The sequence below is a fragment of the Acipenser ruthenus genome, chromosome 4 (assembly GCF_902713425.1).
Source record: "Acipenser ruthenus chromosome 4, fAciRut3.2 maternal haplotype, whole genome shotgun sequence".
NCBI classification, from domain to species: domain Eukaryota; kingdom Metazoa; phylum Chordata; class Actinopteri; order Acipenseriformes; family Acipenseridae; genus Acipenser; species Acipenser ruthenus.
Window position 1 is genome coordinate 38,572,383 of NC_081192.1, and position 27,091 is coordinate 38,599,473.

Here is a 27,091-nt window from a genome sequence, read left to right on the forward strand (position 1 = left end):
AAATTGTCAGTATATCTCATCTTGTGTATTGACGTAGTCCCGTGCATAACAGAAAAAATTTAGCAGTTTCAGAGGCAAGAGCCCAAAATGTACAAGATGACACAACATATTACCTCAAATTATTATTATTATTATTATTATTATTAACTGGGACAATTCTCATTGCTACATTATTTTTTGACTGACACTTTTATCCAAAGCGACTTACATTTGTACCCATTAATACAGCTGGGTGTTTTACTGGAGCAATCTGAGTGAAGTACCTTGCTCAAGGGTACAACTGTAGTGCCCCACCCGGAATTTGAACCCACAGCCTTCCAGTAATGAGTCCAAAGCCCTAACCACTACTCCACACTGCTGCCTGACATATGCCAAACAGAGCTGCCATCAGGCCCTTGGAAGCTATTGCTAGTATTACCAGAACTTTCCCTTCCTGTCACAGAAGATGGATGGTTTAAGCCTGGTACCAGTTTTCTGGAAGACTTCACAAAATTGTTCACTAAGTGATGTGGTAACATTTGCAGTTTGTGTACCAAAAGGTGTATTAAGTGACATGACGGCATTTGAAACATTCTGTTCAAACTATAGCAAATAGCTTAGATTTCCAAACCCCTGGTTGGAGAGTATATCAAATACCACTACTGGAGTGTATGCCAGCATTATTTCCTTTGTTTTAGGGCTCCCTCATCCCTCGTGGATAAAACGTTTGGATTCTGTTGTAATCAAAAAGCAATTTTGCTTAGGATTAAGTGTTCTGCTTTAATGTTTCTCATGGTTTCTTTATTTATATAAATATTTTAAACATTCATTCTCTGTATTTTTTACATAATTCTGAATTATGTTCTCAAATTATTACAAACGTTAGCTATTTCTGAAAAATGACATGGTCGGTAACATGCATATTGCCTGCTAAGGATGTAAATTACTTATCACATGTATGTATCATGTATCATTCAGATATGTACAGTAGTTTAATTCCCATACACATTTTTTATCAAAATAAGACAAGTGGTAGTTACAAGGCCTTTTATTTGTATCCTATTTTGTCCTCAGGAAATAAAAAACAAACAGTTCAAGAGCCCCTGCATTGAAATTAAACAGTTGTTGCTGCAAGGGGTAGTCTAACTCCCCCAGTGCATCGTGGTTCAAGCCAAATTCAGGCATCATTCACATTTTACAATTGCAGGTCAGGAGAACTTTAATATCCACATATCTGAACACTGAAGGTTTCCAGGAAGTCTGGATTGTGAGTGGAACAGGCTTCTGATCCAGAAAAAAGATATTCATGCACATGCCAGAAGTTCTTTACAGTCCCATAAGAAATGTTTTATATTCAGTTTCATCACTAACACAAGATCTAACACTGTTTTTTCTAGTTTTAAAAAGGTAGTGCTATGCTGCCAAGAGTCTTGAGTCTCTAGTGCCCCCTCCATCCCCCCCACCAAAGACTCCCTCCTGTATTTAATGATTCTCAACTCTGAGTCAACCAATTTGGAAACAGAAGTTAAATGTTAGGTCATGTGACTTTCTCTGGACTTGTTTAAATGGTTCTTTAAAGGATAAGTCTCATGTAGATTCAATGTATCTTACCTCAATCCTGATCCCCTGGTTAACTGCAATTTTTTCCTACCTTTGTACGCCTGTCGCATTTTCAGCTTAAACATATTTACAGCCCCTAATGAGTCCTTGCCCTGTGCCATGAGTAATAACATTGCTTCTCATTCCCAGAATTCCACTAGAAAATGTTGTAGTGATAACGAGAGTTGAGTTCTAAATATGTGCATACAATACAGTACACCCTAAAAGGTGACCGAGCCACAGACAGATTTCAGAGGCTGTTAAACTCGTCGAAACAAATCAGTTTGATTTTAGACCCCTGAAATGTGAAAAAAGCTCAAAGTTCAAGCATCCACGCATCAACATGTTGTTAAAAGTGCTTTTTTACTTAACAGTTATTTAACATGATTAATAGTACACTTCAGAGCAAAGCCTGGTCTGTGCTGTAAGTTTTCGGTACAGCCTTGGTAAAATGGCAGTGGAACCACAGTGCACAGTGTGGGCCTGGGGATGCTCGTGACAGTGGAAAAGGTGTATTAGACTTAGTACATAGAGGTTTATGTGGGTTAGTTCACTCCTCACCATGCTGGATAATGCCATGCTCCAGCAGCCGCCGGCAGAGTTGCTCTGCATCCTCTCGGGTAGAAGCCTCTCCCTCCTGTATCAGCCAATCCACAAACTCACAGCCCACCAGTGTCCGCTCGAACAGGACGGACTCCTCCTCTCTCGTCTGTACCAGGGTGTTTTCTGTGCTCATCAACCTGTCGGTTTTGGAAAGAGTAAACACAAAGCTCCAGTCAGCATTCCTGACCCGTTATCGTCAGCTGTCATCATAACAGCCTTTTTTTGTTCAAGCAACAGTTTATTATGAATAAACATGGACGCCTGAGCGCCATTTTAAACACAACCTCTATCTCTCTGGCATCATATTATTATTATTATTATTATTTATTTCTTAGCAGACGCCCTTATCCAGGGCGACTTACAATTGTTACAAGATATCACATTATACATTATTTCACATTATACAGATATCACATTATTTTTACATACAATTACCCATTTATACAGTTGGGTTTTTACTGGAGCAATCTAGGTAAAGTACCTTGCTCAAGGGTACAACAGCAGTGTCCCCCACTGGGGATTGAACCCACAACCCTCTGGTCAAGAGTCCAGAGCCCTAACCACTACTCCACACTGCTGCCCCTGCAGATTCTGAGAGCCTTTACACACTGCTAAAGGGAAAAGGTAAACAAGCACAAAATTCACTGAAAATTTGAATTTGTTTTAGTATACGGTTCTATTTTTAGCACAATTCTCAGTTTGCATAACTGAACATGACTTGCAAAAATATTTTTTAAACGTACTGTATTTTTTTATGGCTTACAAAGTTGCTTAAACACTTGTAAGTGTCCCCTACAAGTCCTCAAAATAGTTTAAATGTGTCTGATTGGTAAAATACAGAAACACTAAGAAGAAATGTAAATGGTGTCTACATTGTCAATCAGTATGTTCAGGAAAACTGGGCCTAACAATGTAAGTGGGATTACATAGTGTTAACAGACCATGGAAAACACATAGGGCCCTATTTTCGAAAGGGGTTTCATTTTGAGTGGAAACGGCAACATTCGCTGAATTTTTCAACAGGTTAATCCGTTAAAAAATATCCGTCTATTTTCTAACATGATCCTCCGTTTTATCCACTGGTGGATCATATTTCATGCATAATTTTCTGTGGTTCTAAATGTTAGCAAATGCTATATAAACACAATCGAAAATTGTACCAAACCAGCGGAAAAATGAGCCAAAATGCAAATGCAAACACGACAAATAAGACAAATAAGACAAATTCTTATTTCCATTCAGTCTTACCAGTGGCTTGTTTACTTAGGACAACATAAAACAAACAAACATGATCGGAACAAATTATGGGAGTTAATGGTGTGAAAGGTGGTATAACTGCAGTGTACAAAAATGAAAATGAATGAAAACATTTTTTTGGTTTTTTGGATGTACACAAAAGGTTTAAATTAATCATTTATCATTTATTTCAGGATGCTTAAGCATTTATCCAAAATGGAATTTGGTACAAGAACAGCGGGCAATCATGGCTCACCTGAACATGAAAAAGTCCATTTAAGTTCCAAATTCTGTTTTGGGCCAGGATAGATACATATGTGTGATGTGGGGTTCCCCTGTGTTTGTATTAACTTTGAAATGAGCAGCCCGAGGTGATTTATCCCCTGAAATACCCCAGTTACTTATTCAATTTTAGTTACACTTGTGCATATTAGTGAATAAGAAGCTGGGATGTGAATAAGAAGCTGGCTGAATAAGAAGCCAACTTCAGCATTGTCACATTAATGTTTTTTTTGTTTTGTTTTGTTTTTTGTTTTAGTTTGTTTGTTTGTTTTTTTAATTTTGTAATTTTCCCAAGTAGCCTATAGTGTGACACATTTGGGGCTACCCTGGAGAATAATTAGTCTCACTTTGACTAATCAAATTAGTCTCACTTTGTCACGAAGGGATGGCCGGATCTTCTTCAGATCGGCTTCAGGTAAAGTGAATTGTGTGCATTGCAGTGGGATTGTATTTCAGCTTGGGATTGTAATGCGCACACACACACACACACACACACACACACACACACACACACACGCACACACACACACACGCACACACACGCACACACACACACACACACACACACACACAGCTGCTTCTAACACAGGATCCACGTTGAATGCCAGGGAGACTCGGTCTGGCTTGCTCTGACTGTTTTTTACTGGCGGATAGTCGTATTGACCGTGCTGAAGCAGGCAGAAAGCTAACTAGTGGAAGTTTACATTATCCACGACTTTGGACTTTAGAAAATAGACAGATTCTTAGATCATTACATATTCCGCCAAAAGAAACCATCAGAATTAATGAACCAAAACAGTGGATAGGGTCCTGCCATGTTTCCCAAATATTGAATCGGTGGAAAAAACAGAGGTGCAGAACAAAAACGGTAAGAATAATGCGATCCACCAACGGATGACTGAAAAAAACCCTGATACTGTCTATGTTTTAAATAGTTTCAGAAAAAAAGGATTATGAAATGGGTCTGGATGGGAGTAAGCACTGGCATGTGTTCTCATCTGCATGCTTTTTCGTTACTTCATTCCTGGAAACAACTGGCTTCACAGTACAGAGAGTAATAACACTGTCAAGAATGTGTTAGCATGTTATGTAAAAAATGCACATCGCTTTGGAACAAATAGGCACACAATAACACAACTCTGTGGCTTTAGTTAGGCCAAATCAAGTTAAAAGCAAGCAATACTGAAAGGGTTTCTGCCACTGTAGCAACAGTTGTATTTTTTTTCCCAGGACATTCTAGCTTTCATTTTATTCATGTAGTGCCAGTGCTCTGGGACCACAGAAAAGGCTCTTTTCACTGCCCTATTATAAATGGGAGAGAATGCTTCCATACAGAAAAGGTCAGACTGCTAAAACTGTACGGTGTCAAAAAAAACCTCACAGCAAAGACTTTTAATTTAGAATGCAATTAATAGATTTATATATATATATATATATATATATATATATATATATATATACAGTGCCTTGCAAAAGTATTCAGACCCCTGACCAATTCTCTCATATTACTGAATTACAAATGGTAATTTCGTTCTGTTTGATATTTTATTTTAAAACACTGAAACTCAAAATCAATTATTGTAAGGTGACATTGGTTTTATGTTGGGAAATATTTTTAAGAAAAATAAAAAACTGAAATATCTTGCTTGCATAAGTATTCAACCCCCACACATTAATATTTGGTAGAGCCGCCTTTCTCTGCAATAACAGCTTTAAGTCTTTTGGGGTATGTATGTACCAGCTTTGCACACAGTGTCGGAGTGATTTTGGCCCATTCTTCCTGGCAGATTTGCTCCAGGTTGTTCAGGTTGGTTGGATAACGCTTGTGGACCGCAATTTTCAAATAGTGCCACAGATTCTTAATGGGATTGAGATCAGGACTTTGACTGGGCCACTGTAGGACATTCACCTTTTTGTTCTTGAGCCACTCCAATGTTGCTTTGGCCTTGTGCTTGGGATCATTGTCCTGCTGAAAGGTGAATTTCCTCCCAAGCTTCAGTTTTTTAGTGGACTGAAGCAGGTTCTCTTGCAGTATTTCCCTGTATTCTGCTCCATCCATTCTTCCATCAATTTTAACAAGATGCCCAGTCCCTGCTGATGAGAAGCATCCCCACAGCATGATGCTGCCACCACCATACTTCACTGTAGGGATGGTGTGTCTTGAGGCATGGGCAGTGTTAGGTTTGCGCCACACATAGCGCTTTGAGTTTTGGCCAAAAAGCTCTATCTTGGTCTCATCTGACCACAAAACCTTTTCCTACATTGCAGCTGGGTCACTCTCATGCTTTCTGGCAAACTCCAGACGTGCTTTCAGATGGTACTTTTTGAGTAACGGCTTCTTTCTTGCCACCCTCCCATACAGGCCAGTGTTATGCAGAGCTCTTGATATGGTTGACTGGTGCACCATTACTCCACTCCCAGCCACTGAACTCTGTAGCTCCTTCAAAGTGATTGTTGGCCTCTCTGTGGCTTTTCTCACAAGTCTCCTTCTTGTTTGAGCGCTGAGCGCTGACGGCCTTTTCATGGCAGTGCCTGGGTGGTGTGATGCAGCTTCCACTTCCTGATTATTGATCCAACTGTGCTCACTGGGATATCCAAACACTTGGATATTATTTTGTACCCTTTCCCTAATCTATGCATTTGTATTACTTTATCTCTAACTTCTGTAGAATGCTCTTTGGTCTTCATTTTCCTTCAGATTCACAGCCTGACCAATGATCCTTCAACAGTGGGGTTTTTATCCATAAAATGTGACAGCAACTTTAATGGTTCACAGGTGGAGGCCAATAGTAAGGTAATTGTGTCCACGTTAGGGCAATTTCTTTCATCTGTATAAACTGGAAGCTTCTACAGCACAGGGGTTGAATACTTATGCAAGCAAGATATTTCAGTTTTTTATATTTCTTAAAAATATTTCCCAACATAAAACCAATGTCACCTTACAATAAGTGATTTTGAGTTTCAGTGTTTTAAAATAAAATATCAAACAGAACGAAATTCCAATGTACCATTTGTAATTCAGTAATATGAGAGAATTGGTCAGGGGTCTGAATACTTTTGCAAGGCACTGTATATATATACACACACACACACACAGTGGTTTGCAGAAGTATTCACACCCTACCAATAATGTCACATTTTGTTGAATTAAAAATAATATATGCACAGTTTTTCAAAGAAAGTTTTTTTTTTCAATGCCCAGTTTGCTAAAATGCTGCTGAGCTGTGTTATGACACTGAGTGATTATTACGGACCTGTCATCTCATGTGATTGCACTCCAAAAGCACATGTTCCCATCTGCATCCAGGCCGTCTGGAGTACAAGCTGCAGCATATTAATGCTGTGAGAAACCAAATGCCATTGAGCAGTTTTGATTAAAAAAAGCAACCACTTGGTAATCCAAAAGGGCCTGCCAAGATTTAAATCCACCAGTTCTGTTTTAATTTCTTGGATGTCAACATCACTCCAGTATCTCCAGCCAAATGGTATGCTATCCAAGGACCACATGTGCAAGGCTGATCTTAGCCACTGGTGACAAGACTGTTAACAGGCAGATTGATAAAAAATGTTTTGTAATAAATGTGGTGGCAGCAACAGCTGGAAGGAGCTTACAACAACAACTGAACAATTTCGATGGTATGTAAATACCACGCATATCCCCCCACCACGGGATATAAATAACACATTACAAGTGTCAGTACCATGAAATGTCACACTGACCTACAAAGTACAACAGATACTTGGACAGCATTAAGCCTCTTTCACACTGGCACTTCTACCCGGGTCGCAATCCAGTGAAACGACGTACCCGGGTCGTACCTGGGTTTACCTGGGTTGCAGTGACCCATCTCTGGATGCGATCCAGGTTAAGCGAGATAAAATGCATGACGGCCGTTTGTAAGCTGACGAAATAATAAACAGTCACACCTGCGTGAAGGTTTCACTTCTGCAAGGAACATTTCTGTTTATTCAGTTTAGCCATATTTTTGTTGATTCAGACACATCATGAGCCAGATTGCAGTAGAGATAAAGAAACATTTGCTCTAATCAACATTTAGGCCGACGGTTCAATCCAGAGAAGCTTGGATGGAAGAGTCCGGGGCATTGTTACATGCATTGCGTACTTGCGTCTGTCACCCCGGTCAATCCTGCTTTATCAAAAGCAGTGTGAAATCATGTAGCCAACTCACATGACACCGGGTCCTGATCCGGGTAGGTTCCGACCCGGGTAGAGCATGCCAGTGTGAAAGGGGTTTTAGATTCTGATACTTTCAAGCACAAGCCCATGTTAAACTGGTAATGTTTTGGATTGAATCTCCTTTGGAGAGCAGCTACTGGTACATTCAATAATACAAAGCATTTCACTGAAATACTGTTGAAATGGCTATCTGACGCATGTATGATTCTGTAGGGGAGGGGTCGGGAGCCCTGTAAGATCCGCCTGTCGATCATGGCGATGACACAGAGAGGTTGGGTGAGGGTGTGTTCTCTCCCTCTCTCTGAGTGGTCGGGGTGCTTGACCTATAAAAACTGTGCTTTGTTATTCCTCAGCCCCGCCCATCTAGGAAGAACAACTGTGACAGCCCTGGTCGTGAGGTACTGGAGAAACAAAGAGGGTCAGGTAAACAAGGCTGAGGATGACAGCCGAAACAAAAAGAAAATAACTGTAATTACGTACCCGAGTTGGGACGTGTGTAGTTAGCGGGGAAACCCTGGGCAACCCCACAGAGTATAGTAGGGGAATAGCAAAGCGCAGGCTGAAGACCCGAGCCGTGCGGGTAGCATCTTTTATTTGTAGTTTTGTTATTGTGTTTTATTTTTCTTTTTACTTTCGCCCTTTTGTTTGTAGTAGTGTTTGACGCACCTGTGTGTGCAAGAAGTCTACGGCTCCTCCTTTACCACTGATGGTATTGGAGGAAACCAGCAGCACAGAGCCAACTTGTGGTGAAAATAATAAAGTGCACCCCTGCGGGGTGTTTCAACTACATCTTCTGTCTTGTGTCCAGTGAATGGAGTGGGAATCACTGGCACTGCCCAACTACAGCAGTGAAGAACATAGATGCCGTACAGTTTGCGGCCATGATGGACCTCTTGCGCCAAACCCTGACGGCGGCCGTGTAGGGAACTGCCAGACCTGCGGGGCCAAACCCAAGGCTACAGAGACCAACAAAGTTGACAGCAGAGGATCGGCCCGAAGCCTATTTGGAAGTGTCCGAGGCTATGGCGACGTCCGCTGGGTGGCCTCAGGCTCAGTGGGCTGGCTATCTCCTGCCACAGTTGATGGGGGAGGCGCAAGCGGCTGCCAGAACCTTGGATCCCACGGCGATGGTCGATTACCCCACGCTGAAGGCGGACATCCTCAACCGTGTGGGGGCAACTCCGGAGGGCTACCGCTGCAAGTTTCGGTAGGAGGTCTTTGCGGCAGAAGAACATCCCTTAGCCCATCGCTTGAAGGATTATGCTATGGGCTGGCTGAATCCAGATGCAACCACCAAAGCTAGGCTGGTGGAGGTGATCATGGTAGACCGGTTCATGAAGTGTGTATGGGTGCAACGGATGCACCTACCACTTTGAATCAGGCAGTGCTACTGGCGGAACAGTTCCGGGCAGCAGAACCAACACCCGCTAGGCTGCCTGTGAAGGTTGCTACTCTAGCATCACCCTCATTACCGTGTCCAGGGAGGGCGAAGGAACTGGGGGGGAGGGGTAGCCAGGTCTTTGGACGGAGTGTGGCAGTGGGAGATCCCGGCCTGGGACCTGGGGCAGGGTGAGGATACCCACGGGCTGCTGCGGGGTCAGACCAGGCACTCACGCGGCCATTCTACCGCCGAGCCCCTTTAATGGCTCCGGTCTTTTGACCACATACTGAAGCTCCGAGGCAAAAAACCAGCCCACCGAGGTGTTGGACATGCCAGAAGGTGGGTCACATTGCTCGGGAGTGCCCCGCCATGGAATGTTACATCATCTGACCAGGTAAGAGTGTTTACCTCAGTCACTCCAGCAGACGGGTTTTGTTATTCCTGTAACAGTGGATGGTACACAAACCCAGGCTCTCTTGGATTGAGGGTGTAGTCAGTCCCTAAAGCTTAATCTCACAAACAAATATTGGGACGGGTGCATATTAAATGTGTTCATGGGGATCTGTGCACTTATCCCAAGGTTAATGTAAATTAAAAAAATGGCCAGCAGGTGACGCGAGTACAAGTGGGTTTGTGTTCTCAGTTGCCAGTGTCGGTAGTTCTGGGACGGGACTGCGAGCAGTTTAAAGGTTGGTTAGCTGCTGTGACGACCCCGTCCTCCCTAAGAAAGAGGAAGAAATTGGAGATCTGTGCTGGCTATCTGACGCATGCATGACCGCCTGTCGATCATGGTGATGACACGGAGAGGTTGGGTGAGGGTGTGTTCTCTCACTCTCTCTGAGTGGTTCGGGAGGAGGGCCTTGGGGGGTGCTTGACCTATAAAAACTGTGCTTTGTTATTCCTACGCCCAGCCCATCTAGGAAGAACAACTGTGTGCCATCTTGTGGCAAAATAATAATATTGTTTATATTAGATAAAACCTGTTCAGAAATATTATTCAAGAATGCAGTTGTATACATTTTATGAAGTCCATGTATACTTCTATTACTGTTTGCATTCTGATTATTACATTTGCGATACAGCAGCCCTTTCACATTGTTAGTCAAAAACATTTCGTATTATTGAAGATGATGAACTGTGCGGTTTCAAGGCTGAAACAAAAGATGACATACTTTTCAAATAACCTTTGACCTCTCATGAAAACCTTTGCCTCGTTATCCAATGGGAAGGTCCCGTCGTCTTTCCTGAAGCGGTAGAAAAGTTTGACATCTTTGAATTCCTTATGCTCATCGCAAACTGAAAGAAAGCAAATAATACATTTCAGGGTGTACACAAAAGCACAGTCTTCCCCTTGTCATGAAGTTATAAACAAACACACGTTTTTCTTATGCGACAACCAAGATAGAATTTGTGCTTGGGAATTATGGAATAAAGATATGTACCAACTTTGAAGTCAATATTTCAAAAGGGTTTGGGCTTTATTATCCAGAAACAAAAAAGCCACATGACCACCATGGGCGTCCAAAGAATTAATTCTAGGCAGTGAGCTGAACCTAAATACATATATATATATATACATGTATGTATGTATATATATATGTTTTTGTTTTTTTTTTCTCCTCACCGCAGCGAGTCCCGACACAGCACGTTCTCAGGGCGTGCAAGTGTCCTCCGATCTCACAAGCCTATAGCCAGAATCGCTTTTACGGCAAGCAATCCAGAGCAGAGGTAGCAGCTAACCGATCCCGGAGAACAGAGACCAGCCCTGCCTCTTATCCACTCTAAATGTGCTCGGTGTCTGGCCAGTAAGGTTCGCTGTTGCGCGATGAGGAGAAGCAATCCCTGCCAGTTTCCCATCCCCCACCCCAGGAGCGTCAGAGCCAATGTGACGCCCCCCTCGGGCTCCCCAGCAAAGTTCGGCCTCTTTGCACAAGATGGACATGAACTGGTGCCGTCCAAGCTGTATGACTCATCCTGCGCTCCCAGCAGCAGCGCTTTAACTGGATGAGCCACTCTGGGACCCCAGTTTTTAAATATTCTGTAAATATTACGTCTAATACTTAAAAAGTGCAATATTATGGGGCTGTCAGGGCTTGGTTTCAAAAGGGGGCTTAGGTTGGCCAGGGTGTCCTCGGCTCACCACGAACCAGCGAACCCTGTAGACTGGCCGATTTTCATTTGAAAATCACTTGCTACTAAAGCTGTCATTACTATACCACGAGTTCGATACAATAATACTGGTTTTTGAAAATCTTGCTCATTAGGTCAAAGTAAAAGGTACTGTTTGATTTTCCAAGAGGAGTATCATAAGCAGTACAAACAATTTACAATTTTTTTTTTTTAAATACCTTGCTGAAAAATAACATTTGGTGATTGACTACAGAACACCTAAGTTGAAAATCATCACCCATCATAGTTTCTGATACAATTGACAAACCTTTTTCAGTCAATTGTGCAACTAACTTGAAAACTAAGGCTCTTTTTAAAACAGGCTCCTAGACTATAAGTTTTCCTGCTGCTAGCTACAGAAATAATGCTTTAAAAACATGACCTCCACACACTTACCCACTTGATGAAGATCTTTGCACTCTAGGAACACTTTCACTAACCAGTCATGCAGTAAAGTTTAAAGGTACTACTTTTAGAATGGGTCATGTCTTGTATCAAGGGTCCAAAAACTATTCATTGCGAAAAGATTACTGTTGCACAAAAATGATTTTAATGTACTTAGTAAGCGTAGTTACTACAATATACAGTGCTACCCCGTTATAAGGCGAGTTGTTACAGTGCGGAATCAGTTATAACACAGTAAAATCGTGGCTCCCACTTCCCCCATAATGCAATTTTGACTCGCAAATGTAGGATGAACGTTCCAAATATACAATATGAAGCATGGCAGACAGCACTTTTTAATATATTTATTTATTTGAAATATTAAAATAAAAATATGTTTTTTAATCCACATATCTCATGTTTGCTGTGTCGATAACATATTGCTGAAGACTTCTGTGTATATTATTAGTATAGTGTATATCTTTGCTAGGGCAGTGTACAAGAGCTGTATATTACACAAAGCATGTAACCCAAGGCTACTTTTTTAGAATACTGTATATTGAATGCTATTCTGTTTGTATGCACCTGTAGTGTATGTCACAAATCTCAATTACCACACTCACCACAGCAGGACCTGTTGTAAACAAACAAGCTTAATTATGTTTATATTACAGTAATCACCATCTTTGCCTGTTCATTTTCTTTTTCAAATAGGTAACTGATCAATAGATCAAATAAAACTTCCCCCAATATAATGATTCATCACCAAAATCACCCCAATAAAAACCTACCATGATGAATGATGCTCTGGTCCAATAGCTTTTGCATAAGCTTGATTGCAATTTCTCTATCTGAAGCTTCCTTGTGATCGATCAGCCAGTCGATCAGTTCCTTAGCTACGAAGCAGTTGGGGTAGGTCCTGAGATGGTGTCGACGATCCTTGATCACTTTTTCTTCATGAAGTCGGAGCCTATTGAAAACAGGATGACAAAGTACAGCTTTAAAAGATCCAATAAGAGAACAAGTCACTTTCAAAAGAATCATCCTGTTTAAAGCATGCTGGTGTGACAGAATATGCATCTGTCCTTTGGTTAATGTGTGAATTAACCAAATGTGAATTTGAAAAGAGCTTTGAAACAGACTTTAAAGTTATAAGTGTAAAAAGCTGTCAGGATGCTAACAATGAAAAGAAAAATTACAGTTACGTTATTTAAACAGTTGTAGCAACAAACAGGGATGTATAATGCTTTATTTTTCAGAACCCCGCTACTTACTCTTTAATAATGCTTTCCTTCAAATTTACCTTACTTTCCATTAAATGTGCCCATAGTGTTTCTTAACTAACCTTTCCTGTAGTTAGTGTGTATACTTTGATATTTTTTAAGATTGTGAGAGAATCTGAGTTAAAGTTAGTGCTGGGACGAACACAGGATTTTCATGTTCGGATATTCACTCATAATTTAAATATTCGTTTGGATATTCATCCATTATATTGCTCAGAATGCAGGCAGAGACAGCAAAGCATCAGGGACAGGGGGGGTGTGGCCCCTGTGTGTGTGTGTGTTTATATTTTAAAGTAAAAAAATATCCCAGGAGTAAAGAATACGATGTGTAGGCCTTACTTTACCCTAGTGAATTAACTGTAAAACAAAGGATGCCAAAGCAGTTCAAGTTAAACGTTATTTTATTTATTCCTGAAATAAATAGTACACCGCATTTGATTTATTTTACTTTTTTTCATTCCTTGCCATAGACACATTTTCATGTGGCTTTTTGTAGATGAACAAACAAACGAAAACTGAAATTTAACTTTAAACACAAAAACAAAACAAACGTGGAAGTGGCGTTGTAAAACGAAGGGGGAAAAACTTACTGTTTTGGTTCTCGTTTATTACATTTCACATAACAGAAAGTCGCAACATAAAATATATAATACAATCTACTGTATATAAAAATCACTACACAACATTTCCAGAAAGTTGTGCACTGTTTAGCGAGGCATTTCAGAATGACACGCTTGCCTTTTTTCTGTGCCATGAGACTCTGACTCGCTCTAAAGCAGCACAATGCTTTTTTGACCTAGATGGCTTTCCATAGAGATCACTATGTGTGCGCGAGCATAATCTGATTTGCTGTCTAAAACTTTTTAATAGAGGCTCGAGCTGCTGTGTTGATCCTGTGTTTTGTGTGTATGTTTATTATATATATATATTAAATCTCACATATCACACAGAACTCTTTTTCATTTACCTTTTTTTTTTAACTGTTGCGCAACTTCTGGTATTTTTGTCCTTTCTAGCGAATACAAACATCTGATTTTTGTATCCGAATACATGTCAAAAAATATTCATTTGAATATTTGGATATTTGTCCCAGCACTAGTTAAAGTAAATATTTACTGACTTGTTTTATTAATAGGAAGTAAAGAAGAGATTGAATTGACAAGGCTGGACTTATTTATTACTGGATAAGAAGTAGGGTTAAACCTAACATATCTGGTTGGTTTTGGCTTGAGAAAGTCTTAACTGCATCCGTATTCCAGTCCATATTGGGTTTTTTTTTTTTAAAGCATAATGATGCTAATGTCAGATAGAATGAAAACAAGCAGATGTAAGGAAGCTGGACACACTGAAAAAATACTTCACAATTGACATATGTTTAAAAGTTTGCATATGTTCTAACTAAAGCCTTTGGGTTCTGTGTGTCTGTGTATAGTCAGCAGGGAGGAAAGTAACACGCCAAAATAGAGATGTGTTTTAGTGTACAGACTTAACTTTAATTTTTAAACACAAAAGACGCTTTCAGTCAGGGTTTTAAATTGGAGACACAGCTCCCCCTGGTACAGGCAGGCTCAGAGTAGCAGACCTTCTGTCTCGTTTAGCACGATTCAGCGCTTAGCACTTGCAGAACTTGTACCAATGCTTAACTCCAGCCGATATTGACTGAAACTGTTTTAACACACGGCTGCTCCTGCAGCCTACCTCCTACCACAACCCTAGCAAGAGGCGGTTCCAAGAATTATCGAACTGTAAATGTTTCTGATCCCAGACTGAATGTATGATATTGTCTTTTAGAGTGTTGTTGTTTTTAGTGAAATGAATGCTGTCTGTTTCTGGTCATCTTGCCAGGACACTTGTAATAAATTAATAAATATTGAATACCGTCTGGCTAGTATCAAATTGTAGGCTATTTGTTTGGCTAATTGTAGTGAAAATGCATGGTGCCTGCACATATTTGGTGTCCCATTTAAACAGAGGAAACATCACTGGTTCTGCAATTAACCTTTAAATGAACACTTCATTTTACAGGTCTGAATTCTGTTTAAATTACTTTTGTTAACATTTTTCAAAAAGTATATAACAATAAAAAACACCATTGAACTTAATTTAACTAAAATGAAATAAACATATTAATACTAAAGCAACTACCTCTCAAATATCGGGAAGAGTAAAAGGGACCACGTTTCTCATAATGGATACATCTTAGGCTTCACACTTTACATTTATATAGGGTCCACTGCTAGAAGCCCTTAAAAAAGAAAATGCAACATTTCCTGTTTTATATTCTGTTTTTAAACAGGTCTGAATTCTGATCCTGTATAGAGGCCTATTCACCAAATAAATAATCACACCAGTGAACAGCTGACAAGCCCCAAGATTAGCAAGCCTTGTAGTCCATTTATGATTTACAAAATCAAATACCTTGGTGTGGTTCATAAAGATGACAATAAAAATCACTTGAAAAAATGACAGGGGTCGTTCTAAACTCTTTATTCTGGTTTTGAATCACATATATATATTATATTAACATGTGGATAGTTTAACCGTTTTCATAATATTCTTATTCATTCTACCATAACTTGAGACTTAAAAAAATATCATATTCAGGTTGTCATATAACACTGTTCAGCACAAACTGTGAACAAATAGTAACTTTAAAAATATGTATTACAAAGATAAGTACAGAATCTGTTGCAGTATCAATAACCTATGATGTATTTTTAATTTAAATTCTCCTCCTGTCGCTGTCTCCTGTCAGACGTCTCGTGGTGTCTCTAGAGACAGGCCGCAATTCAATGCATGTCTCTGTTCTGAGATTTACAGCTGTGCTCTGTACTAACGACAACCAATAAACTGATATACATAAAGGTCACTGACTTTTGGTCAGACAGGTTTGCAGAGTCAGCATATAAAAAAAATAATAATTGTGAGTCATTAGCCTTTTTTAAGACAATACTATAATGTTTCTGATTACTTAAAGCTACTTAACAACTAAATCTGTACACCACCACTTAAAAAATAGACTGGGGGGACCTTCTCAAAGAGGCTTGTGTGGCTTGCCTGCATTGTGGCTCTCGTTAACATTATTTCAAAAGTACATGAACTTACTGTGTAAGTTTTATGTCAGTGCAAATAGTATTTCAGGTGTATTAAACAGGGGAGATTTTTTTTTCATAGTTGGGCACTGGGCATATGTTATACTGGGAAGTGTTAAGCCAAATCAATATTATAAGTGATTGTCACAATGTTATAAGTGGTTTGCTGCAGCAGAGGGTGCCCGAAGGATAACATCTCATATATATATATATATATATATATATATATATATAAAATGAAAGGCAGTTTAATCCCATCCAAATCTATAGTGGAGTCCCCACCTTCACCCCCAAATAAAAAATGTGTTTCTATCAAAAAGCTTTTCACAATCACGCAGGAGTAGCCCCTCGCTAAACAGGATATGTTTGTCTGACATTAGGAGGTGTCAGGTATAAAACTAAATAAGAAATCACACACATATACATTTACAGTGCTCAATGTACTTTAAACTATAAATCATTGCACTGAAATAACACTAATGTGTTTTGGGTTGGCTACACATTACATTATGAAAAAATATATACATCTGTACAGTACACCTACAGTATACAGTACAGTAGTGAAATCAAATGATCACCTAGCACACTTTCTTTTTACGTTAGCCTGTAGGCTACCAATATGGTAACACAAAATAAACCATGCTGCTGATTTTAGGTTTTATTATTATTATTATTATTATTATTATTATTATTATTAACTTGGCAGCCTAGACAATGAACACAAAATAGATCATGGTGCCGCATTGACAAGTTATGACACTTACAGGAGGACAGTCAATTCTCGTCAATACAAATTTCAAGGGACCAGCAACAAATTTTGCATTATTCCACTAATTCGTATTATCATGAACAGCCTATAAACCAAATGTATACTGTCAGTTTTTATTTAAGTTAGTCAGTGGTGCAATGCTAAATTGTGCACAATTACAAACCTAGAATAGGTGTGTTTCCTATTCCTATACAGATGCTCAGAATGAGCTGGAGGGGTTAGCGGCACATGTGTGCACTCTATTGCTCCCTGTTTTTTTAGGGAAAAATAGGTATTTCGCTGTTCGCCTCAAAAATGCATTGAGCACAACTGGCAATGCATGAGAAAAGGCGGACTGGGTAATGCCAGCAACAATTGCGACTGTTTAAAACATACTTTCAAAAGTTCTTAAAAATGGATGCAATTTTTGTGAATTTATGCAGGAATGCCCATAACTACATATTCACCTGAGGCTGAACCGCAAAGAAAAACTGCCACAAAGCATTCCCTAAAAAGTTAATAGCATTGCTCCTGTTTTGTACATTTCACCCAACTTTCGACTCATTTGCAATTGGTTTGTGACTGTTACGACACTTTAGTAAACCTACCCCTGAATGCCTTAAAGCTTGCATAAGTATTCAATGGGTATGTGGCAGGGAGAGGGTTAAATACTATATATCCCTGCCAACAATCACTGGTATGGCCATTCCCATATTAGGTAATTGAGTGCTAATTAGGGTATGGCCACATGTATAAAAAGAGAGGGAAAAACTTTTGTTTGATGGTGGTGTTGGCCTGATTGCTGTGTTTACAATGTATCCATGTTGTTTTTTTGTTTTTGTTTAACTCTTTATTTTGGCCCTTGTGTCCTATGTGTTTGTTCATTGTTGTTTTGTCCCCCTGTGGGATTAATTAAAATGTGTTCTAGCGCTTAAACTGCAGCTTTGCAGCCCCTGAGTCTCCTTCCTGATGGTAACAGCTTGGGCCGTGATGCTATCCTGTCAGGGGGTACAATTTACAAAAGTGCTTAAGAAAAAATAAAAAAAATACATATTTCCATTGGAAACTTTCTACAAATGTAGGTTACATTCTAATTAGCTACTGTGTACTCAGAAAAATATACAATTAACGGAGTAATATCCCATGCGGCTCTGTAAATAGCTCCACTCTAAAGTATACATAATGCTCATGATTAAAATGTCTTGCATGCTCATGATCTGTCAGTATTTCCTTCATAAAATGAAACAAGAACGCTGTATTTCAATGCCTGAATCATTCTCTCTTATCTGGTCTCGGCTGGGTGATGTGAGTTATTATTGATTTGTGTTTGCTGGTGCTGCATCTCAAGGAGAGAAGAAAGCCACCACCCTCTAAAAGAAACAGGCAGATAATTATACTCCAGGTGCAATGCTGTTTAATGGTTTTCAAATCCAATTGCCCTGAAATAATAACAGTCAAGTTTTTAGTTCACCGACATGTAACACATACACAAACACCAGTCCACAGTGCGTGTTCTAGTGCTCGTGGTGAACATAGTTCTTTAGTGTTGTTGATCCAGGTTGTTGATCCAGGTTTAGTGCTGGCCTTTGGCAACCGCTCCGGATCATGTTAGCTGTCCAAATAATTACAAACAGTATTATTAATGACAAACAAAAACAAAACAATGACAAATAAAAACAAACAAAACTCTCACGTTTCACAACACAGGTTTTCCTTCTGGTCATTTAACCCTTTGCGGTCCTATGTCGGACATCATCTAAAAGACGTAAAAAACAGGTCTCTAATTGTTTTTTTTTTCTGGAAAAAGCCGGAAAAAAACATTCAATGACCAAGTGAGACCGATAGGAGCCGAGAGAAGCCAAAAAAATAAATAAATACATTTTTTAAAAAAACAGATCTGAGCAATACACTTAGCCACCTGACACCACAGAGATAACACGGACATAAACAAACAAGATAGCTGCTTCTGCATCCAGCGCTCAAAGAATATCACAGACATTTGCAGAGCTTTTTGAGATAGTAATAAAATAAAATAAAATAATGACATAGATATGGTAATAAAATAATGACTTGGATCGCATTATTGAGGAGTTTGGTGATAAAACGAGTGATCAGGAGATGATTTATCAGTATGCACTACTATGAAGAGGTATATGAAAAATACAGTGAACAAGGGGTGGGGCGGGGCTGGAGATGCAGTACTGAGTGTCCTGTTGATATGCAGTGCCTTTTAACCTATTTTACTGTGAAAAAATACTTTTAAACAGTGCATCTAAAATAAACTGCGCGTGTGAGAATAAATTGGACCTGACGCGCCTGAGACGCACTGAATAAATGCACTGTAAAGGGTTAATGACGAGGCAGCTGTGTGGAGTAGTGGTAGGCAGCAGTGTGGAGTAGTGGTTAGGACTCTGGACTCTTGACCGGAGGGTCGTGGGTTCAATACCAGGTGGGGGACACTGCTGCTGTACCCTTGAGCAAGGTACTTTACCTAGATTGCTCCAGTCAAAACCCAACTGTATAAATGGGTAATTGTATGTAAAAATAATGTGATATCTTGTAAGTCTGCTAAGAAATAAATAATAATAATAATAATAATAATAATAATAATAATAATAATAACCATTCCCAAAGGAACAGATCACATCACTACGTCCCCTTTTTATAACGTCACCCATGACCCCTTGGTTAACGAGCGCATCCGCTCCTCCAATCCGCGGATGCCACGCCGTTTCCCGTCTGCGTCATTGAGTTTGTGTACCATAGCTCTGCCCACTTTTTAGATGGCCGATTTCCACCTAACCCTGGGAATAAACTGTCGTGCCATTTAGTCCAGGGTATTCTGTTCCCTTTACACAGCGCCCTCGCAGGTCGGAGGGAGATCTAACACCGAGAATCATTCAATCTCTGTCACAGCCATGTAGAAAGATCAATTTATGCAGATATTAGATATTATAATTTTTTTTTTTTAATGTAGTCATCGCCAATTAATTTTGTTATTTTCTCCCAATTTAGATTGTCCAATTATTTTTAGGCTAAGCTCACCGCTACCACCCTGCGCTGACTCGGGAGGGGCGAAGACAAATACACACTGTCCCCCAAAGCATGTGCTATTAGCCTTCCCGCTTCTTTACACAATGCAGACTCACCATGCAGCCATCTCAGAGCTACAGCACTGGAGAACAACGCAGCTCTGGGCAGCTTACAGGCAAGACCACAGGGGTCGCTGGTGCGTGGCGAGCCGAAGACACCCTGGACGACCTAAGACCTCCCCTCCCCAGGTGGCGCTCGGCCAATTGTGCGCCGCCTCCTGGGAGCTCCCGTCCACGGTTGCCAATGGAATAACCTGGACTCGAACCGGCGGCAACCAGGCTATAGTGCGCATCCTGCACTCCACGCGGAGTGCCTTTACCGGATGCACCACTTGGGAGCCCCTCGATATTAGAAATTTGGAGGAAGAACAGTGTTTTCTAACGCAATACAGTATATGTTGTATACAGTGCCTTGCAAAAGTATTCAGTCCCCTGACCAATTCTCTCATATTACTGAATTACATATGGTACATTGAAATTTCGTTCTGTTTGATATTTTATTTTAAAACACTGAAACTCAAAATCAATTATTGTAAGGTGACATTGGTTTTATGTTGGGAAATATTTTTAAGAAAAATAAAAAACTGAAATATCTTGCTTGCATAAGTATTCGACCCCTGTGCTGTGGAAGCTCCCAGTTTACACCGATGAAAGAAATTGCCCTAACGTGGACACAATTACCTTACCATTGGCCTCCACCTGTGAACCATTAAAGTTGCTGTCACATTTTCTGGATAAAAACACCACTGTTGAAGGATCATTGGTCAGGCTGTGAATCTGAAGGAAAATGAAGACCAAAGAGCATTCTACAGAAGTTAGAGATAAAGTAATACAAATGCATAGATTAGGGAAAGGGTACAAAATAACTGTAGGGATGGTGTGTCTTGAGGCATGGGCAGTGTTAGGTTTGCGCCACACATAGCGCTTTGAGTTTTGGCCAAAAAGCTCTATCTTGGTCTCATCTGACCACAAAACCTTTTCCCACATCGCAGCTGGGTCACTCTCATGCTTTCTGGCAAACTCCAGGCGTGCTTTCAGATGGTACTTTTTGAGTAACGGCTTCTTTCTTGCCACCCTCCCATACAGGCCAGTGTTATGCAGAGCTCTTGATATGGTTGACTGGTGCACCATTACTCCACTCCCAGCCACTGAACTCTGTAGCTCCTTCAAAGTGATTGTTGGCCTCTCTGTGGCTTTTCTCACAAGTCTCCTTCTTGTTTGAGCGCTGAGCGCTGACGGCCTTTTCATGGCAATGCCTGGGTGGTGTGATGCAGCTTCCACTTCCTGATTATTGATCCAACTGTGCTCACTGGGATATCCAAACACTTGGATATTATTTTGTACCCTTTCCCTAATCTATGCATTTGTATTACTTTATCTCTAACTTCTGTAGAATGCTCTTTGGTCTTCATTTTCCTTCAGATTCACAGCCTGACCAATGATCCTTCAACAGTGGTGTTTTTATCCAGAAAATGTGACAGCAACTTTAATGGTTCACAGGTGGAGGCCAATGGTAAGGTAATTGTGTCCACGTTAGGGCAATTTCTTTCATCGGTGTAAACTGGGAGCTTCCACAGCACAGGGGTCGAATACTTTTGCAAGCAAGATATTTCAGTTTTTTATTTTTCTTAAAAAATATTTCCCAACATAAAACCAATGTCACCTTACAATAATTGATTTTGAGTTTCAGTGTTTTAAAATAAAATATCAAACAGAACAAAATTCCAATGTACCATTTGTAATTCAGTAATATAAGAGAATTGGTCAGGGGTCTGAATACTTTTGCAAGGCACTGTATAAATACAATGATTAGTGTGTGTAGAAAATCCACTGAGAATACTCGGGGTACATTTAAAAGGCATGTTTTTACTTTACCTCTTGCAAGCAGACGAGTGATTGACAGCAGTGACAGAGACAGTATGACTAGTCAAACATCACAGGGCAGCTCAGATAGATAGAGCAGACAATCTATCTATTTACAGGGCTAGCAGCATCAAAACAATTCATGGTGGATCTGATTATGCAAATATCTTAGTCCATTTAAATACATTGATTTGTAATACAGAAAGGAAGTTAAAAACGTAGAAGACATGGCTTTGCAATGCACATATTTAGTTTAAATTAGATTACATTCATAACATTTAAAAAAAATGCTTCAAATTAATTATTTATATAGATATTCACATTACCTGATTTTTCAGTGGCAAATGCATTGAGCCAATCTTGTATAATAACGTTCTTTACAAATTATTGATATGTAAAATTATGTATTTTTGACTCCTAAAAGATACTACAAAAAATATTGCATAACAGGTATAATTATAATTTTTTAACAGACAAACAAATGCCATTTAAAACGTGCTATAACAACTTACGTTTCTGTATATTATAAATATAACCCATGCATTTAAAAATTATGCCTATGCATTATTTGCAGTCCAGACTGCATTGACACGCCCTCCTGACAGTCATGGTAGTGACAGATGTGCTTTTAGGGGCAGGCTGTAGCGTTCAATTTAAAATCACAATCTATCTTGGAAACCTTGTTGTACCTCAGCCATGTGCTCCAATGACACAACTTTTTTTAAATTCTGAAAGCTAAAGTCAGCAGAGTGCAAAAAACCCAAGATGGCCACAAGGCAGGAAATGTAGTCGAATTTGGTGCATAAAAAAGCATTTTTGCATGTTTAAACCCTTTTTTTGTTGTTGTATTTTAATTTCAGATACGTTTAAGTTAAGTAAAAACTATTGATAATAACCTATTTTGGGTTTTGGTTGTTGAAATCTACAAATACTGTAGCATTTAACACTGGGAAAGGCTTGTGTGTGCGGTAAGGAAGGAGACGAGATGATGTTTCTTTTTTTTATGGCACCAGGGGGTGCCCGTTTATTTTTCTCTGCTCAACTGCTTTGGCGTTGACAAGCGCCGTTTGATCTTCTGGCTCTTACAAGCACTGTTTGGTCAATGGATAGCTCTGTAGTCTCTAGGGGCAACTTGCACGCTGCTCTGCTTGGTTCTGCTTTAATAAACATTATGTCTTATCGTAAAACATCTTGAAATAGGCCTACCTATTTTCAAATGCTGTGAAATACGCAATTTTTACATTTCAAAAAATACAGCCCTAATTATAACACACACATAAATATATTTCAGAAATACAAGCAATGGGTACAGAGGTGAAGTCTCCCAAAATGTAAAGTCTGGGTTGTTTGTTAACGGGCTCTCTGCTCTGCTAGTGAACCACTTTTAAAATGGCATGGCCCCTCTACCCCCTCTACCCCCCCTACCCCCAGCTCCAACACCCTGGTTTTACGTAATACCACCACATTATTACAAAATCTTTACATCTATTAGGCAACTTGGCTGTTGGAGAAGCCAATTCAAACAGTTTGTTCATTTAGGGATTTCCTGTGTCAGGTGTACTGACACTACACCAGATATGATACAGACAAGGCTTTACAGCTCACAAACTCATCCCCAATTCTATAAGCACTGAGTAGACTACTATTTTCTATCTGATTTCTCAGATTTTTAAACAGTAAAATCTCTATTTTCAACCCTGTTCATCAAAACTGGACTTGCTCAAGGTATAAGATTAACCCTCACTACTGAAGGTATGTTCCCATACCACCCCTTATGAAAATGAAATATATTTTATAATATATTAACCTCAATATATCAGCATACATTTCATAATGTATGTGTTGTAATATATTTAATATATTTCATCATATACAAATTATTGCCATTTTCATATACTTTAGTTTTGAAAAATACATAGTGAAATATAATAATGACAATATATTTTTACATATAATTATATATGTACTTTATATATGGAAAATATACTAATACATATGTTGTAATATATTGTTAAATATATGCAGATGTATATATGCATATGTATAACTATAGCTATACTTACAATATACTGGAAAATATATTGTGAAATATATATACACGTATACCGTAGCAAAGCAGGGCGCTTTAAAAACACCATTATCGGGTTATACCCAGGAATGCGACAGACACACTGGACTTAAGGTCTACAATGCTGTTTATTCACAAACAGAGCACAACTAACACACAACAACTCATCAAGTAGAAACATCCACTCCTGCAGACCCTACCACTGCTGACAGTGACATCACATAAATCCAGGAGTAACACTCAATAACACAAAAGACTAAAAACACTCAATCCCAGCGTCCTTTGCAAATAATATATATGCAAATAAGCTCCCTCCCCCCGGGCGGCGCTCGGCCAATTGTGCTTCGCCCCCTGGGAGCTCCAGTCCTCTGTCGGCAAAGTGACTGCTTTAGCAGTTGTTGAGGTATTGTTCACCCCTAGTCTCGTAAGTCGCTTTGGATAAAAGCATCTGTGAAATGAGTAATTAATAATAATAATAATAATAATAATAATAATAATAATAATAATAATAATAATAATAATAATAAATTGAAGGTAAGAAATTAAATTCTTTGTCTACAATGTCTACCCTCGTTCCGTTTCAAGGCTGCTCTCTAGGTCTGGCAGGACAATGTGTAAAATATATTCATAAAATATAAAAATATGAATGGTCAATGTTAAAGTATAAACAACATATTCAATTTTCATACAAAAAATATAGATGGTTTTAATGTTAAAGTATAATCTAGATTTTTTAAATTATGTCACTGCACACACACACACACACAATAAAAAATGTCTTTCTGTGTGATATTGTGTATATTTAAAATATATTTCAACATTTGTTTCAGTTCATTTATATATATTGGGAAGTATTAAATATATGTTAAGTCTGGTAATATATTTTATATATATTGCAATATATTTGAAGGTAGAAAATATATTTTAAAATATGTTGCAATATATTCAATTTTCATAAGGGTATTTAATAATTATTTTCTCAATGTCAGATATTGGACACTAGGCAGCAAAGGGTTAATTATCTGTGTGAATATAAAGATAATTAACAGAACAACAACAGATCCCTCTAGGAATCCTATTTCTTACAAAAAATAATAATCAGGGGAACAATGTCTGCAATGTAATAAACCGTGTACCGCACTAATCTGGTATACTGCTGCTAGTACAGTATGTTCAACAGGAAGAGTGCCCCTCCTACCTTAACTGCTCCCCAGTGATCAGAACCTCAGCCATGCGCTCCAGCTCAGCAGCCTTCTTCTGCATGGTGTTACCAATGCCTTCCATGTCTAGAGCAGTGCAGTCCGCAAAATGAATCTGAACAGAACAATTAAAAATAATAACTGTTAATATGTGATCCCCTACTTGTTTTCACTGCAGATACATGCAGTCGTCTTGTAGTACAACAAAGGCGTACACGCGTCGAAACTCGCTGGTTTTAAAAAGGCTGCATTATTATTATTAATAGACCAATGCAATTTCCTCTTTTGCATCTAAAACTCACCTCATCTATATGATATCACAATTCTGTTGTTAAAAACAAACAAAAGCCTAGGTAATGCGTTTAGCTATCGCATGTGACGAATTACATGTGTATAAATTATTAATGACATTTGTTCAAAATATAATGCAATACCAAAATCGGTATTTTTAAAAACAGAATATTCTGAAATCACTAACAATTACATTCGTTTTGTATAGTAAATGCATATAGGTATTCACAACCTTTTATTTTAACTAGAAAATATAAAACTCACCTTCAAATGTTTTTTTGTTTTTTAATTTTTCTTCAGCGACGTGCTTGCCACTACTACATATATTTACATACAGTCCACAATACATATGCTAACACAAATGTGTTAAATCCCAAGTCACAGAATGTAGTCAATCTGTCATCAGTAATGAACTTCGTATGTGTCAGACGCAAGTCTCCACAATGAAATACTGATTGGATTTTGCACTATTCTTTTTTTCTGCAATTCAACCAGTTTGCTGTGCAGCCTGTCTGTGCAGACGGTGAACAGACTGTACTGTTTTCTCGAGTTCACTCACGTAAAATCTTCTTGTAATTTACAACGATATATATATATATATTTTTTTTATCTCTCTCTCTCTCTCTTGTCTTATGCAATTTAAAATATTTTGTTTACACCCAACAGTGTTTTAGTTTTTATAATTGTCCCGTTGCGACAGATCGCCTCTGTGTGTGTATTCAGTTACATAGGAACACAGCTCCGAAGTCACTTTGCTTTACTAGTACCTACTATACCTTCTTTTTCTTCAGTTTTGTAAAAAGAAACAGCTGGATTTGTCAATCCGTTTTGCAATAGATATGCTTCTGTCTGGGTTTGTTTACCAAGTCACACCGCCTCAACCAGCAGCAACGTGAACCAAATGTACCGGGCCAGCCCCTAGAAGAATGGGAGCTAAGAACGTCATTGGGGGAGTTGATAAGGCGGGGCACGTGTTAAGGACTTCACAACTGTACCCTCACATATCATGCATTGTGTAATTATAAAGTGGCCCAGCTGTAGGATAAGTCATGTTATTGACTATTGTGTTGAAATGTTACCTCAACAAAGGGCCACATTACTCAGTAAGGGCTCACCTATGACCTGTGAATTGCTCTAAATTGAATGATATGTTTCCACAACATTAAGTGTCCAGCCATCCTGTAACCATCCTGTGACATTCAAAATGCCAGTACTAAATAAAAGAACAAAAACGACAAAACGAAAGCATTGACACAAAAGAATGTACATCTGTCTCTGGCACGTGTGACTGTAATAGTAAAATAATAAAAATGCTTAGTCACTATGGGTGGAGGTTAAAGTTTATCTTCCCCCACAGCATGGAGATGCGAACAACAACACTGATAACCAAAGAATCAATAATGGATATAATTGTTTTATTTGTTAGTTTCTGCCTGGATACATTTTTGTTTTATTTGTTAGTTTCTGCCTGGATACATGGTAAAAAAGGTGGTAAATTACAGAAAAAAAATAGAATTCAGTTTGTAAAAGTACATTTTGTTTGATTCAGTTTTTCATTGTACTAAATGAATGTAAAGTACAAAATAAATAGTACTATAAAGGGAGGATATACAGAATTATATAT

General features: G+C 39.0%; 1 protein-coding gene across 2 annotated transcripts in view; it reads right to left on the reverse strand.

Annotated features, from left to right (window-relative positions):
• The window catches only part of LOC117400507 (DEP domain-containing mTOR-interacting protein-like), a 71,185-nt gene extending 44,814 nt beyond the window's left edge, over nucleotides 1-26,371 (reverse strand). The window contains exons 1-5 of one of the 2 annotated variants that reach the window (XM_034000578.3): nucleotides 26,244-26,371; nucleotides 25,176-25,291; nucleotides 12,623-12,801; nucleotides 10,451-10,574; nucleotides 2,140-2,318 (exon numbers count right to left, since the gene is read on the reverse strand). In XM_034000578.3, the coding sequence (XP_033856469.1) occupies nucleotides 2,140-2,318; nucleotides 10,451-10,574; nucleotides 12,623-12,801; nucleotides 25,176-25,261 (568 nt within the window). In that variant the 5' untranslated portion in view covers nucleotides 25,262-25,291; nucleotides 26,244-26,371. Of the gene's footprint in view, nucleotides 1-2,139; nucleotides 2,319-10,450; nucleotides 10,575-12,622; nucleotides 12,802-25,175; nucleotides 25,292-25,731 lie in introns of both variants that reach the window. The other variant, XM_034000577.3, reaches the window with a different exon arrangement.
• Nucleotides 26,372-27,091: the final 720 nt, after the last annotated feature.